The 14660-nt window shown below is 44.8% G+C and overlaps 1 protein-coding gene across 2 annotated transcripts in view; it reads left to right on the top strand.

The window, feature by feature from the left end:
* Positions 1-3590: 3590 nt before the first annotated feature.
* HAO1 (hydroxyacid oxidase 1) overlaps positions 3591-14660 on the top strand; it is a 50955-nt gene continuing 39885 nt past the window's right edge. Inside the window, exon 1 of one of the 2 annotated variants that reach the window (XM_019549086.1) lies at positions 3591-3769. In XM_019549086.1, the coding sequence (XP_019404631.1) occupies positions 3633-3769 (137 nt within the window). In that variant the 5' untranslated portion in view covers positions 3591-3632. The remainder of the gene's footprint in view (positions 3770-14660) is intronic. The other variant, XM_019549085.1, reaches the window with a different exon arrangement.

Genomic DNA, 14660 nt, shown 5'->3' with positions numbered 1-14660 from the left:
GCCAGGTGGGGTAGCAATCAGGGGGGCTGGGGTGGGGCATGTGGGATTTTCAGGGGTGGTGGTAGCCCCTGTGGGGGCCAAATCCCTTGTTGAGGGAGCCATAATTCCTGTGTGGGGGCTGTAGCCACTGCGGCAGGGCAGCAAAATACATATTCATGTATTCATGAATTCATAAAACTTATTTAGAGTTCACTTCATTATTATGATAAGAGACATATTTTAACACTGTAGATATATCAATAAAACATTGTCCAATTGATTGTTGTCTCTATCTCTGTCTCTTTCTTTATAGTGGTCTTTTGTTTTACTTGTGGAGGAACATGGATTTTAGGGTATTTTACAGAGTGACTTCGGGATTTTTTTTATCAGGGATTTTTCAGTTTTCCAATAGGGAACACCAGAATTCCTGCTAGGGAGATAAGTGGCAGGACCCTGCCTGCTCAGAGCTGGCACCTTGGACCCAGCTGGCTGTGGCTGACCTCCTGGCCAAATGGGACCAGGAGGACATGCTTTGACAGTTCAAAGCAGGCCACCAAACCTGGAACATCTTCTGGGAAGGGAGCACACGTGGCAGTAGTGTGGCACAGAGGCCAACTCTGCAGCCACAGCCGACTGGCGGCTGGCCCAGGGAGGCAGATGCCTCTACTGGCTGTACAGTCCCCATCTGGGTCTGTCAGGTGCACAGCAGGTCACATCCAGGCAGCAGCCCCCACTGCCAGACTGCTGCAGTGGGTAGAGGGTGCAGGGAACTCTCAGTGCTGCTTCAGCAGTCCAGCTGACACAAGGGATAGCATCCCCAGGTACCAAATGGCTGGGCCCCAGAAGCTCCTGAGAGTGAGTATTCCTGAGCTACTTGACAGGGCAGCTTTTTGTACTGATGGGGCCAGGACAGGGCAGTTTTTTATACTGCTGGGGACAGCACAGGTGCTGGTCCTGGACTCTAGCTTCCCCTGGCTGCAGACCCGGGAGGAGCTGGGCAGGGTTATTTTGCTCCAAGTGCCACAATTTGCTCCACAACAAAGTGCATGTCCAACCATGTGCACTGAGGCAAAAAGCCTCGGCTCAAATTTGCACCGCTTCTATTTGGGCTGCTGTAAGTGCATGTGCTTGCATGTGTGGATGCACCCTATGGCCACAGATAACCTCACCATCCTCTTTATTACCACTCTTCCTATAGTTGTCAATACACCCCTCAGTCTTCATTTTTCCAGACTTATAACTCCAGTTATGATTTTCATTGTAAATTGTATTTCCTGGACCTTTACTAATTTTTGTTGGCCTTTGCTAGAATCCTTTTCAATTTGTTCATCTTTCTTTCCCTTCTGGATAGAGTTCTCCAGGTGAGGCATCAGCAGTGCTGAATGGAGTGGAAGAATCATTTCCCTTGACTTGCAGGTGACACTCCTGTTATTACACCCAATATGCTATTTTCTTTTTTCTTCATTTTTGCAGCAAGAGCACACTGTTGACTCGCATTTAGCTTGCAGCCTACTCTAATGACCAGACCCTTTTTTGCTGTTGCAGTTTTAGCATATCTAGTAGATCCTCCTCTTTTTTCTTTAGCACTGGCAATATTCAGAATGAATTTTATTAGTAGATGTTAAAAGCCATGAGCCAAAAAGATGACAGAGCCAGAAGGGAAATACAGAGCGCCTGAGTGAGGGACTAACATAAGAGGGATGGGGGTGAGGAGGGGAATGCAACTAGGTTACAGAAAATACAATGTTAGCCAACTAAGCCCGGGGGAATGGGGTGGGTGTGACAAAGTAGGTTTCTCTCAGGCCAGCCGTTGCCAGCCTCTCACCTGTCTCCGGGCATGCTGCCTGCCTGTCTCACCTGCCACAACTTGCTGAAAAATTAACAAGCTGTTAAATAAGGTGGGAGGCTGCCCATTTTCCTTCACACCCCGATATTAAGGGGGTGCCCGCGGCTCTGTACCACTCCTACACCGCAGCCCAAGCCTTGCAGATGGGATCCAGATGTTAACAAGCACTCCAGCCTCACACTGGGCTCCAGAATCTTCCTAGCGGGACCCTCCTTTGAACCCTCTGCTCAGGTGGCCTATGTCACCTTCATTCTGGCTGCTGAGCTCCTCATAGCTGGCTCCCTCTCAGGTGTGGTCCCCTGCTCAGGACCTTCGGCCATACACAGGCCCTGGCCTCACCTCTAAGCAGGCAGGGCCCCAGGCCCACAACCTGCAGTGCCCCTCACAGTGGGCCCCTGGCCCTTTTGACCATCTTGGCCCTGGCCCCAGCTTGGACCAGTTGAGGGGCACTCTACTGCCAGCTTCACTAACCCCAGTCTCTCCAGGTCCCCCTTCCTGGACATGGGGAGCTGGGGCACCTCACACCACGACTGGTGCCCCAGGGTCTCACAAGGGACACGCACTCCCCCCTGGGGCAGCAGGTCATGGTGCTACTACAGATGTTACCTCTACCCACCCAAAGGTGAGGGCTGGGGTTAAGGTGCCCCTACTTGCCTTTTACTAGAGTGGTAACTGGCCTGGCATTTCCTGGGGGTTTCCATGCCACAGAGAGCCCCACCAGGGCACCCACTCCTGGCAGGGTGCAGTTTTAGGTCATGCCCAGGACCAGGAGCCTCCAAAACCATCTCCTGCAGCTGCTCCCTCACCTCCAGATAATACTAGCAGCCCAGCAGTTGACCAGCCTTCAGCAGCAAAACTGCCCTGTTCATATGGGCAGCCCAGGGTTCAAAATGGCTGTCCTTATCCAGCACCTGGAAGCTACCAGCCCAGGCCCTTAAAGTGGCAGGCACCCGCAGTGCCCTGCCACAGTGGGGGAAAGGGCGGGGAGTTGCAGTGCTCAGAGAGAAAGAAGATAGATGCACACAAACCCTTACAATGGTCTGCAATGGTGGAGGGCATAGGTTGGGGAAAGTTTCTCAGTACGTGTAGGGTCTCATCGCAGAGGTCCTCTTCGGGTGGAGTGGTCCATCGCTGAAGGTTCCTCTTGGAGTCCATTAGGTACAGAGGGGGGTTCAGGTGGTCCATTTTGGGTCCAGTCTGATGGCCATCGGTCTGGTGGAGTCAGTGTACTGGCGGTGGCCTGTGATGTGTTCGACATAGATGTCATGGGACCAATGGATGTTGTTGTACGCCATGAGGTAGTGCATTAGCTTGGTGTAGCGGTGGGAAATGCGGCAGGCATGCAGGATGCTCTCATCGCTGGGGTCCCAGGCTCTGAGCATTCCCACAACGAGTGTGTCGACCATCACATCATAGCCGTGGCCCCTCAGGACACATGGTTGCTGACCAAGTAATCTGCAGGCTTTGTCAGAATAATTTACTTATCCATGTGGTGCTAACATGTTTGTTTTGCTTATGTATACATTTATTTCTTCCTCCTTTTTTAGCCACGGTTTGGACCATTGTGAACTTGATCTGATCTGAGCAAATTGGGCCTGTAACTCAGTATATAAATCAGTACATAGGGCAATGTCCAAGAGGAATGACCAACACACTGGCAGATTGTTTGTACAGTTTTTTTGATGTAGTTAATTAAATACAGCTACTTGAACTTTGTTGAAGTTTTGTGTTAATGATTTACAGAGAGGAAAAATATAGCTAAAAAGAGATTGAAGTTGGGAAAACCTTGTTCTCTGGGACCTGCAAAATGTCTGGAAAGCCAGTTTGTATTGCAGATTTTGAACAACATGCTAAAGAAGTTCTTCCAAAATCAGTGTATGAATATTACCGATCAGGAGCAGATGATCAGCAGACCTTAGCTGATAATGTAGCAGCATTTTCAAGGTAGGACAAATCATGTATTTACAGAATTTCTACATATTAAAAAGTATCATAAGTAGAACTGTCTAGAAAATTAACATTTTGTGGGGCAAGGGGGAATGTAACAAAAATGAGAAACTCCCTTTCATCAACATTTCTTAAGCTTTTTTAATCATTTTAAGCAAAATGATTTAGGTTTTATGAAATTTATTAGTTCTCTTGAACATTTCTGATCTGTCACAAAAAAACAGTTTTTATTTAAAAAGTACAGAAAAGAAAAAAGGAAACATTTTTGATGGAAACTGTAGATCAACCTGTAACTGTGAGTGACTGACTGTACCCTGAAGTTAATGGAATATCTCCTATTGATGTCAGAGGGTTTTGGATCTGACCTGTTTTAAGCAATTTTAATCTACCAGTCCTGAGTGAGATTTTAATTTCTATATCATACTTCACAACATGGCTGGCATTACCTGTCTGTGTGCTTCTACATCTGTCTTGGTTGGCCAGGTGAGAAGTATCGCAGAATTACATTGCATTTCACAAAAATTATAATCCAAAGTAGCTGACACTGGTGTGTGCTCACATGAACAAATATGAACAATTAGGTCATGCTTAACCTCCACCTGATTTTTTCTGGAAGGGTGAAAATAAAGGGGATCTATGTTTCCAGCACTCTATTAGTGATGGGCATTCCTGCAGGATGGCTGAATATCTAAAACTGCATATCCTACTTATGCACAGATGGGCAAACCACAAAAGCTAGTGTACATTGTGAATGGGTAGGCCGTGTGCTAACAACCTCCATGAAGCTTACTCTTCACATAATGAAAAGAACTAGAGTTTTCTTGGTTAGGCCCTTTCTCAGATGCCATGGAAAGGGTCCCCATTTGGCCATTAACTATTGTAAAGTTTGGGAGCCATTATAAATTAGATCTAATGAAGCTATAGCAATTTATACTATGTGAGGATCTGGCCAGTCGTCTTGATTTCAAGATCTAAACCCATTCAACATTTGGCCCCAAAACATGAGATCTCACCCTCATTCAGAAGCCACATGGAACAAGCTTTTTGTCCAGTAGGTTCCACAGAAGCTTCCCAAACTGTTTCAAATTGTAGTTTCTTTGATGCTGTCTCTCCCTACCTCCTGAATTTGTTTGGATCTCTCCACAGCTTTCACCAAACCACAGCAAAAATGCAGGATCCAAATTTAATCCCAGTTAAGCTTCCTCAATCAGTTTAAATAAACAGCATTTAGCTTTGTATTCATTCTTTTATCTCATGTTCTGTTGTTCAGGTCTCTCTACACTTGTTGTTTCTGCTAATCTCTGCAGGTTTAATGTTTTGTATGTATTATCTCTCTAACAAAACCAAAATACTGAAGATTTGGAATTATATTCGGATTTTTTCCTCCTGCTCTTATTTTTTTTCTTTTGAGTGCCAAATACCTGACATGATGACTAACTTTTCCTCACTACAATGGGAAGGGAAATGTCAAGCATGCATAGTCTGCATGTTACATTATTGAACAGGTTGAAATGATTTGTCACATTTTTCTCCATTTTAGTTCAACTTCAAAGTAAAGGAGAAGTGGAAGGCTGACAGGGTTTAAGAGATTAAATATAGACCTACTATATGCAAAATGTAGTGCAGGGCCTACTCCTGCAGCAGAATCTACTAGCTATGATCCTTGTATATATGTTGTGTATACTGAATTGATGATATTTACCTGCTGTGTAAAAGCTAGGTATTAAGACATTGAATTAAAGTGGGAGTTGATGTTTATAGTTGAGATCATCAAATATGTTTTTATTTGTTAATGCAGGTGGGGTGTTGATGGGTCACCACACCTTCTTGGAGGTTGAGGTACATTAAATTGCCATTATGGCTGCCACTGCCACCATCATCTAGGAGAGGGATGTGCACATGACTCACAAGGGGTCACATTGTGGCTCTTCATTCTCCCACCTGGCCACCCCCGACAACCATTGTTTTGGTTGCAGGACCAGCATGGGTCTCTGGGTCCCTTCTCCCTCAAGCTTCCCTTCCTTTGCCCCAGGGTGTGGAGTGGTACAGCACTGCACAGCCTGTAGTGCTAGGGGAGCTGGTGACCTGGGACACGCAAGAGGTGCAATGCATCATGTCAGCAGGCAGCCAGGGCAGTTAGGGGTAGATGGGGAGGCCCAGGTGCAAGGTACAGTGAGGCGGGTGCCTGGGCATACAGTGCAACAGGGTAGGAAATTTGAGGCAGGAAATTTGAGGCAGCAGGGGGGCACTGGGTGTGTGGTGCAGTGCCCTGGCTGCATAGAAATTGAACAGCCCTGATCTCAGACCTGGATGTTGACCCTGTTGAGTCTTCTGATCCTGAAAGATGTCCTGATAGCTGAGACAGAGGATGGGAATCAGTTGTCAACATTATAGGATCTCCATCTCTAGGTGGTTTCAAGAGCAGGTTAGACAGACCCTTGGCTGGGATGGTTTTAGTCACGGATGATCCTGCATTTAGCTGGGGGCTGAACTAGGTGATCTTGTGAGGTCCCTTCCAGCTCTTCTTTCCTATAGTCCTATGAATATCTAGGCTAAATCTTGGCCAACACTGAGGATGTAAGATTTGCAGTCAACCCTACCTTTAAGAGTCATTTTCCTTCCCTACCTACCTTTTCATTCTTGTGTCTCTCCCTTTGTTCTTTATCTAGTAAGACAGCATCTTGGGCCATGTCTATGCTCATTTGTCTCTGCTGCCAGATTTTTTGGTGGTAGACAGGCTGTGAATATGCATATAACGGCATGCTCTGGGCGACTCTGCTTGGCTCCTCCAAGCAGCTGCATTACCCAGACATGAAGTGTATTCTGGGAAGGTCCCAGCTGCTGAATGGATCATAGCCATGGGCAAAAGGAGCAGGATGTTCCACAAATACCTTCAACTGGCTGCTAGGCAGTGACAGAAGCATTTCTTGGTTCATCAGGGGTGGAGGAACTCTGCTGTCAGAGAAGAGGCTGCCCTGGAAGGGCTTTGAATGCAAGCCCACCCTTTGTTCTGCAGCAAAACTGTCATATAAATTAGGCCCTGGCTCTCTGAGACATCATCTCTTGCAGCAAGCCTGTGACAAGAGATGCTGGTAAAACACAACAACTTCAACAGCCTGATATGGATAAAAGTTTGCCAGCTTTTGCAGTGGCTGATAAGGCTGTGGGCTGCACTTCTGTTTTCCTGTTAGCGAGCTTGCCATGGACAGTCAGTACCAGAGATAGGAGCTGCTGCTTCTATCTTGGTTGTTCTTGCTTCTTTTCCCTTTTGTGGAAATCATGATTATATTTGGCAAAATCCCCCCCACATACTCCTAATGTGGAGTACACAGACTTGACCTCAAGTGTTTTGGACTCTGCTGCTGTTCATCTAATTTAAAGTTTTCCCTTTTCCTTGCCAAAGCATGACAAAGTGGAGTCTCCCTATTAAGGAAAAGGATGAAAAGCCTAACTTACCTTTCATTTCATCTGCTTTAATGGATTCTCCCTTTTCTTTCCTGTATCTTTAATAAATAATTTAAAAGGTTTTTATTGGTGGTAGTTACGAGGAGAAGAAGATCCATTAATAACAGACGTTCCCACAGAATGATGGATGGCCTGCCACTGACTTCCATGAAAAAAGGACAGGGCCTAGGATATATTCTTTCAGTGTTGCTTTTCATGGGGTGTCACCTTTTAATTCAGGGGAAAAGTCCAAAACAAGTGGCTTAATAATGCTATTATAAAGTAGCTGTCTTCATTGATATATCTCACAGTGCTCCTAATAGATGGGGAAACAGAAGCACAGAAAGTTGAAGTGACCTGCCAGCAGGCAGTGCCAAGGCTGAAAAAGGAAACAGGTTTCCTGAATCCCATTTTGAGGATTTAGTCACTAGGAATCACTGCTTCCTACTCAATGAGAATTGCTACACGTTTACTTTTTGAGCGTTCATTCTCACCCCAAGGAGCTTACCTGTGTAACAGGATCTGCTGCCTGATGGGAAAGGATATCTCCTTGTGACACTCTAATCTCACCCTGTCCACTCACCTCACTTTTGTTGCTGTTATTAACTCTAGGAGGTTGCCTCCAGAGAACCAGAATGGCAGCTCTGGGTGCCCTGACCCATATTGTCTCTTGGGCTCCGGGAACCTGGTTATGTCACAGCTCACAGACCCATTAGCAGTCCACCAATTCAACAATAATCGAAGTAGGGCACGTTGAGTGGTTTCTTTCCCCCACCTTGAGCCACTCCCATGGCTTGCAGCCTAAACAGCAATTTAAAACAAAACCCAAACACAAGCGAGTCTGGGAAGCCTTTGTCTAAGCTCTCCCTGGGCTTCTACTTGACTCTGCCATCTTCACCCAGCTTTGGTCCTCCTCAGCCTACTCACAGTCCTGCTCATCTTCCATCTTGCTTCTCTATACAGCACAGAAAACTCCTTCAGCTAGCACAGCCAGAGTCAGTCTCCAATTCCCAGCAGTAACCTCCTTCCTCCAGCTCTGCCCAGGTCAGATTGCCCTATTTGACTGTCTGCAGGTTTACCTAGTCCTCGACTCCTCTGTCTCATCACCTGACCTCCTCTCAGCAAGCTACAGGTGTTATTCCTTGGTCTTTTTAGCAGGTCATTATTGAATTAGTTGCCAGCTGCTTGTTAGGTGAGGTGCTGTAGCTATCTGACACTAGCTTTCTACTGCTTAGCCCTACAGGGCTTGGCCTCTGTTACAACCTGCTTTGTATTAGTGAAAGGTCAAAGGGGGTTTCACTGGGTGGTTGTGTATGTATGGACATGATACACACAACTTTGTAGATGTGCCTAAGTATATATAAGGAAACTCAGGTTTCCCTATCTATCTGTAATAAGTAGGGAAGATCAGAGGTGTGCATCCCTGCTACTGCAGAGTTAATGCTATTTGACAAGTACAATCCTTAATGTATTTCCTGGGTTTCTAGTGTGTGTGTCTTTTTATTTTTAAATTCAAATATTTGTTAGAGGTTACAAGCATTCAACTATCTGGAAAGAGCCTGCAGCCTGAATGCATCTTAATGATCCGTTTGTTTTTTCCTGCAGGATTAAGAATTTGTTCTGAAGAGCACTTATCACAGTGTGTGCGTGCAGGTGTGGTAAGGGACGGTAGATGCTCTGCTAGTGAAAATTGTCACAGATTTGCTGAACCGTGACAATTTATACCAGCTAAGGAGTTGTACTCTTCTGGTATGGTAATGTAATTTTGTTCTGTATTAGGAGTATGTGGGGGGGATTTTGCCAAATATAATCATGTATTTCAGTTTTCCAAGTAAACACTCTGATGTTGTGACTAAGGTTATAGCAAATCAAGGAAGCCAGTGTCTTGGATAATAATTTGTTTAGAACATTACATTCCCTTTGTCTACAGACTTCACTGTGTATTGGATTGTAAAACGTCTTTGCTTCAGTGGAAATGATAGCATCAGTGTTTTTGCCTGAGGGTTGACTGAGGAAGGATGGTCTACTGACTGAGGCACTAGGTTAATCCTATGCAGATCTGAGTTTAGTTCCAGATTCTGCTTTAATTGTATGCAGTTACGGGCTAGCTGTGAGCATCTCGCCTTATATCTTGGTGCTACTTTGGAAAAGAAAAAGGAATGCTTGGCTCACAAAGTCAGTGTTGGAAAGATAAATTAATATTTAACCTTATTTATGGGAGTCCTAAAATTTCCATTGACTTCTATGGAAGCAGACACAGGTCATATACTCTTTCAAGGTTCAAGATAGCACTTCAATTTAATTTTTTCCTTTTTTTTTTCTTTAACTGCAAAGCGAAGTACACAGCACAAGATTAGGAATGAATCAGACATACTCTTTAGCATGTGGCAAATGCCCAAATTACTGTTGTGGTACGTGCAGCAATTCTTTGTGTGCAAACTGTGAACTATTGTGCTAGGCAGAGGTTCTTTAAACACACATTACAAACTTACTTTATGGTATTATTATTATAAAACTGCATCTCCAAAAACCAACACAAGAAGCAAGGAGGGGGTTCCCACTTTTCTATAGAAAATCATAGGGGCGAGGGTCAAAAGCCAATGGGCCAAAGAGAGGGAACGGGTAAAGGTAAAGAAACATCAACACTGTGGTAACATACACTTAGCATCTTAATTCCTGCCCGTCCTCCCCATATCTGGAGGGGTCCCCAAGCCAGGCTTTAGTCCCAAGCGTGCTCAAACAGCAGCCTGAACTTGCTCCCACATCTGAGTCCAGATCCTTCAGTCCATAGCTCTGGCTGACCAAGCCAGCCAAGTTTGTCCTGTGCTTTATGGCTGGTTACCACCAATCCCCATTTGCCTCACTTGTGGGATAGCCCCCTTCAGAATGCAAGTGCTCCCACTAATTTGTGCCAAACCCTGCCACCACAGAAGCTGTCACAAGAAGCAAAAGGGATTCCCACTCATAAAGAAAATCGTAAGGGTTAGGGCCGCAAGCCAACAGGCTGAAGGGAACAAATCAGAGGTAAATAGACATTAACATGGTGGTAACATATACTTAGCTCCTTAATTTTCCCCCCACTCTTCCAGTGGTGTCCCCAACCTGGCCTTTAGTTCTGAGAGCACTCAAACTTGCTCCAAAGTCTGAGTCTAGCTCTTTCAATCCATAGTCCTTGCCAAATGAGCCAGTGAGATGTCTAGTCCAGCCACGCACTCCTGGGGTCTGATGACTATGCATACCTCTCTTGCAGTTTTTCTCTTCCTCTTCACCAGCTTCCTGCTTTCTTCCTATTTTCTTTTGTCCTGCAGCCCTCTGGGCGCTTCTGGGGGATTGTAGTCCACATTATAGTCAGCACAGCTCTGCAGATGGCCCCCTGCTGTTGCACACATCACATTCACATTGCATTATTTTTGCTAGCCTTTCTTGTCATGTCAAGGGCTGCATTAATGGACAAATGATTATTCAGTTGGCTATCAGTGAATGTATTGGCAAGTGAGGGATACTTTTGGTATGGAACTATTTATTTGGTATGCACCAGGCATGGTTTTGTGAAGAATGGCGTCAAATCCATTGCATTATAAAAATGCATGAATTTACTTTTTTTAGCAATTAGGAGAAGTCTCCAGTAGGTTCAGATGCTCTATGCATATAATCAGATCACCCAAGACTGATTGGTTTTTTTAGACGAGGTTAATGTTAGTCACAGTAACTTTCCTGTATCTTTTGATTTTTTTTTTTTTTTGTGATCAATAACATTGGAATAAAAAGCCAGAGCTCACATTTCAGTGTCTGCCTTTTCATGATGTAGAGTAGGTAACTTTAAATTTACAGCCCTCACTTAATGAAAGATGATTGTGAGGGTGAGATTTTTAAGGAGTAAGAAGATTTTGGGAAATCTGAGCACATTTTTTCTCCCTGATAGGCTCTGACCTTGGGCACCATGCACTTGTTTTTTCAGTCCTGTGATACCATGTCCTTCCAATACGGTGCTGCCTGGTGATTAAATTTGCTCTTAATAACTAATCAGAAGGAACAGAGAATGGATTTTATGACAAGGTCAGGGTGTTTTTAGCTTGATGGCACTCAAGAAATCAATCTGAATTCTCTTTCAGCATTTAAAGGGGGAATCAAATCTCTGATAACCTGTTATGACACACACTGCTGTTGACTTTGCAAAGCGTTTGAAATAAGGAATGTTATGCTGTGTCGTATGTCCATGGAACAATGACAGCTTATTTACCAAAGACTGCTTCTCCATTCACATGCAGCAAATTATCATTGCCTTGGAACTAAGTGGGCTGGTCATTCAAATGACTAGTCATATCTGTTTGGAAAGCAAAATTGAGAGTGCAGTTGAATGGGTTGGATGAATGGACTATAATGTGGATAGAAATCTGGTTGGATTGTGGGGCTCAACGGGTAGTGATCGTAGGCTCAAGATTTAGTTGTGAGCAGGTATCAAGTGGAGTGCCTCAGGTGTTGGTCCTGGGGCAGTGTTTCCCCCCAGTATCTTTATTAGCAATCTGGAAGATGGGATGGGTTGCACCCTAAGCAAATTTGTGGATGACACCAAGCTGAGGGCTGTAGTAGATATACTTACCTACTACACAATATCAATCATGTCAAGGACTAGTGGAAAGTCCTACGCTTTGGATGGAACAATCCCATGTACTGCTACAGGCTTGGGACCAACTGGCTAAGCAACAGTACAGCAGAAAAGGACCTGAGGGTTACAGTGGACAATAAGCTGGATATGAGTCAAGAGTGTGCCCTTTTTGCCAAGGATGCTAACACCATACTGGGCTGCATTAGTAGTCGTATTGGCAGCAGATGGAGGGAAGTGATTATTCCTTTCTATTCAGCACTGGTGAGGTCACATCTGGAGGCCTGTGTCCAGTTTTGGCCCCCCACTACACAAAGGATGTGGACAAATTGGAGAGAGTCCAGTGAAGGGCAACAAAAATGGTTAGGGGCACATGACTTCTAAGGAGTGACTGAGGGAACTGGGCTCATTTAGTTTCCAGAAGAGAAGACTAAGGGGGGGATCTAACAGAAGCCTTCAACTACCTGAAGGGTAGTTACAAAGAGGATGGAGCTAGACTGTTCCCAGTGGTGGCAGATGGCAGAACAAGGAGCAATGGTCTTAAATTACAGCAAGGGAAGTTTGGATTGGATATTAGGAAATCTTTCTTACTAGGAAGAGGATGAAGCACGGGAACAGATTACCCAGAGAGTTGGTGGAATCTCCATCCTTGGGGATTTTTAAGACTCGGCTTGACAAAGCTCTGGCTGGAAGGATCTAGTTGGGGATGGTTCTGTTTGAGCAGGGGTTGTACTAGATGACCTCTTGAGGTTCCTTCCAGCCCTCGTTTTCTGTTCTATGATTCTAGTTGGGCTCAGATTTATTTATATTTGGTTAAAAAAATACCATGCCAAGGAATGTTTGTATTTGAAGCAGAAGTTCAAAGGAACAATGAAAAGTGTTACCTCTGGAAAGCCAAAGTGCTTCACTTGAGTAGTAGCAAGTCACCTCATTTGGCATCTACTTCTTTGGCTGGTTTGTTTGAACGGTTGGTGATTTATTGCTCCTGCTCACTGACTCTGGCTGGAGTCTATTCTTGCAGTCAGCAACTTCCTCAAGCCTTTTGGGTGTACATTCTTGGAACTGATTGCCTTACTGATGCCAGATAATGCCAGGCAGCATATGGCAAATTAGAAATGCCATCATGCTGTCATTACCACCTTAGTGGCAAAGGATAAATGGATAGACTCAAATGTTGGGGCTGCAGTGGAAATGTCCATTTTTAGATGGCTCATTTGAATTCTAGGAAGATTCAAGCAAATCTATGAAGATTTCTCCTTGTCTTGCCCTGAAAAGTTGATACATTTTTATTCAGAATAGTACTCTGCCTTCTGTGGTACCTTTTATCTAGAGAACTCAAGGTAGCTGAAAAGCCTTACACAATTAAGTCTCCAAACCACACGTGCACTGAAATGTGTTTTTCTCTGAGTAAGGCAGCATTCACTTGACAGTGCACAGCAACAGCATATTTCAGCCTGACAGGAAATGGAGACTGTAGAGAGAATTAATGTAGCAGAATGACTCTGGATTTGCCTCGCATAAGAATCTTGACTTTACAATTTGGTTAATCCAAAAGATTCCTTGCACAGCAAGGTGTTAGGGACCCAGATTTCTAGAGAAGAAATTAGGATAAAATGCATTAAATTACTGAATTTCACATTGTAAAATTTGCATATGGTGTAAAACAGTGAGAAGTGAGGGTTTTTTTGGTGGGGAGAGGGGGCAGGGAGGGGTGGTGGTGGAGTTGCATTTTCTGTACACGCCCTTGGGAGAAGTTGACTTGGACAGCCAGAGGGAGCGCAGCACCACTAAACCAAGCAGCAGGTCTTGTATGCTGGAAGCAGAACACAGTTAATGCTAGTCTTTTAGGGCATTGACAGATGTGAAAATAATAATACTAAAAACCACTCCCAGCACTTTACTGGAAGAGGCAGTGCATTATTAGTTTGACCCAGCTATGCAGTGTCTATACAGAGTGTGAACTGCAGCAGTGCTTTTATCTAATAGCTGATTGAATCAGCTATTAGATAAAAGTGCCAAAAAGCCCCACTGAAGCACCTGATCTATACAGACATTAGTAGAGCTGGGTCAAACTAACACAATGCCTCTTGTGGGCAGGTGCTGTGCTTGGTATGAGGGTGCACTAAGCTTAAAGTAAAGTGCTGTCCCGCCCCCTCCTCTCCCCCCTTATGCACACACGTGCACACACATGCACAAGCATGCACGCGTGTGCACACACACACACACGCATACACACACAGTTTTCTTTCTAATGTTAATTCAGTCTGGAACAGAACCATGACCACATATCGGAAGTAACAATGACCTCTAGTTAATAAGGTACTGGACATTAAGTGGGAACTGGAAAAGAAACAGCAATATCTTTGCTGCTGCTTCTTAACCTACTCTTCTATCTATCCACCCTGAAAAACAGCTAGGAAGATATCATAAGGTGAAGACTTGAATGGAAAGGTCCATCCTGATAAATAGGTTCCTGAGGACTTCATGAGTGCTACTATGTTCTGTAATGTGGATGAAAAAGAAAAGAGAATTTTTCTTCTCTTTGCTTTCTCAGAGAAGTAGATTGTAGGGCTGTGTGAAGCTTTGGGTGCTGTTTTGATTCAGAGAAGATTCAGCCTGATTCAGTGTAAATCTGAATTGAATCAGGGGACCAATAAAAAGGTTTGTAGCTCTTTGGAAAAGATTTGGAGAGCTTCAAACATTCAGGCAGTCCCTGGTGGCTGCAGCAGGGAGCTGGAGCCAGACTTGGAGCTTGTAAGTAGGGGGAGGAGGAGAGGGGACTGGAAGAGTGGGGAGGAGACCATGGAGGGACCCTTTCAGCCCCCCTGACCCCTGCCTACT

Source organism: Crocodylus porosus, unplaced genomic scaffold (genome assembly GCF_001723895.1).
Source record: "Crocodylus porosus isolate Cpor-Errol unplaced genomic scaffold, CroPor_comp1, whole genome shotgun sequence".
NCBI classification, from domain to species: domain Eukaryota; kingdom Metazoa; phylum Chordata; order Crocodylia; family Crocodylidae; genus Crocodylus; species Crocodylus porosus.
This window is presented reverse-complemented; position numbering and strand designations above follow the sequence as displayed.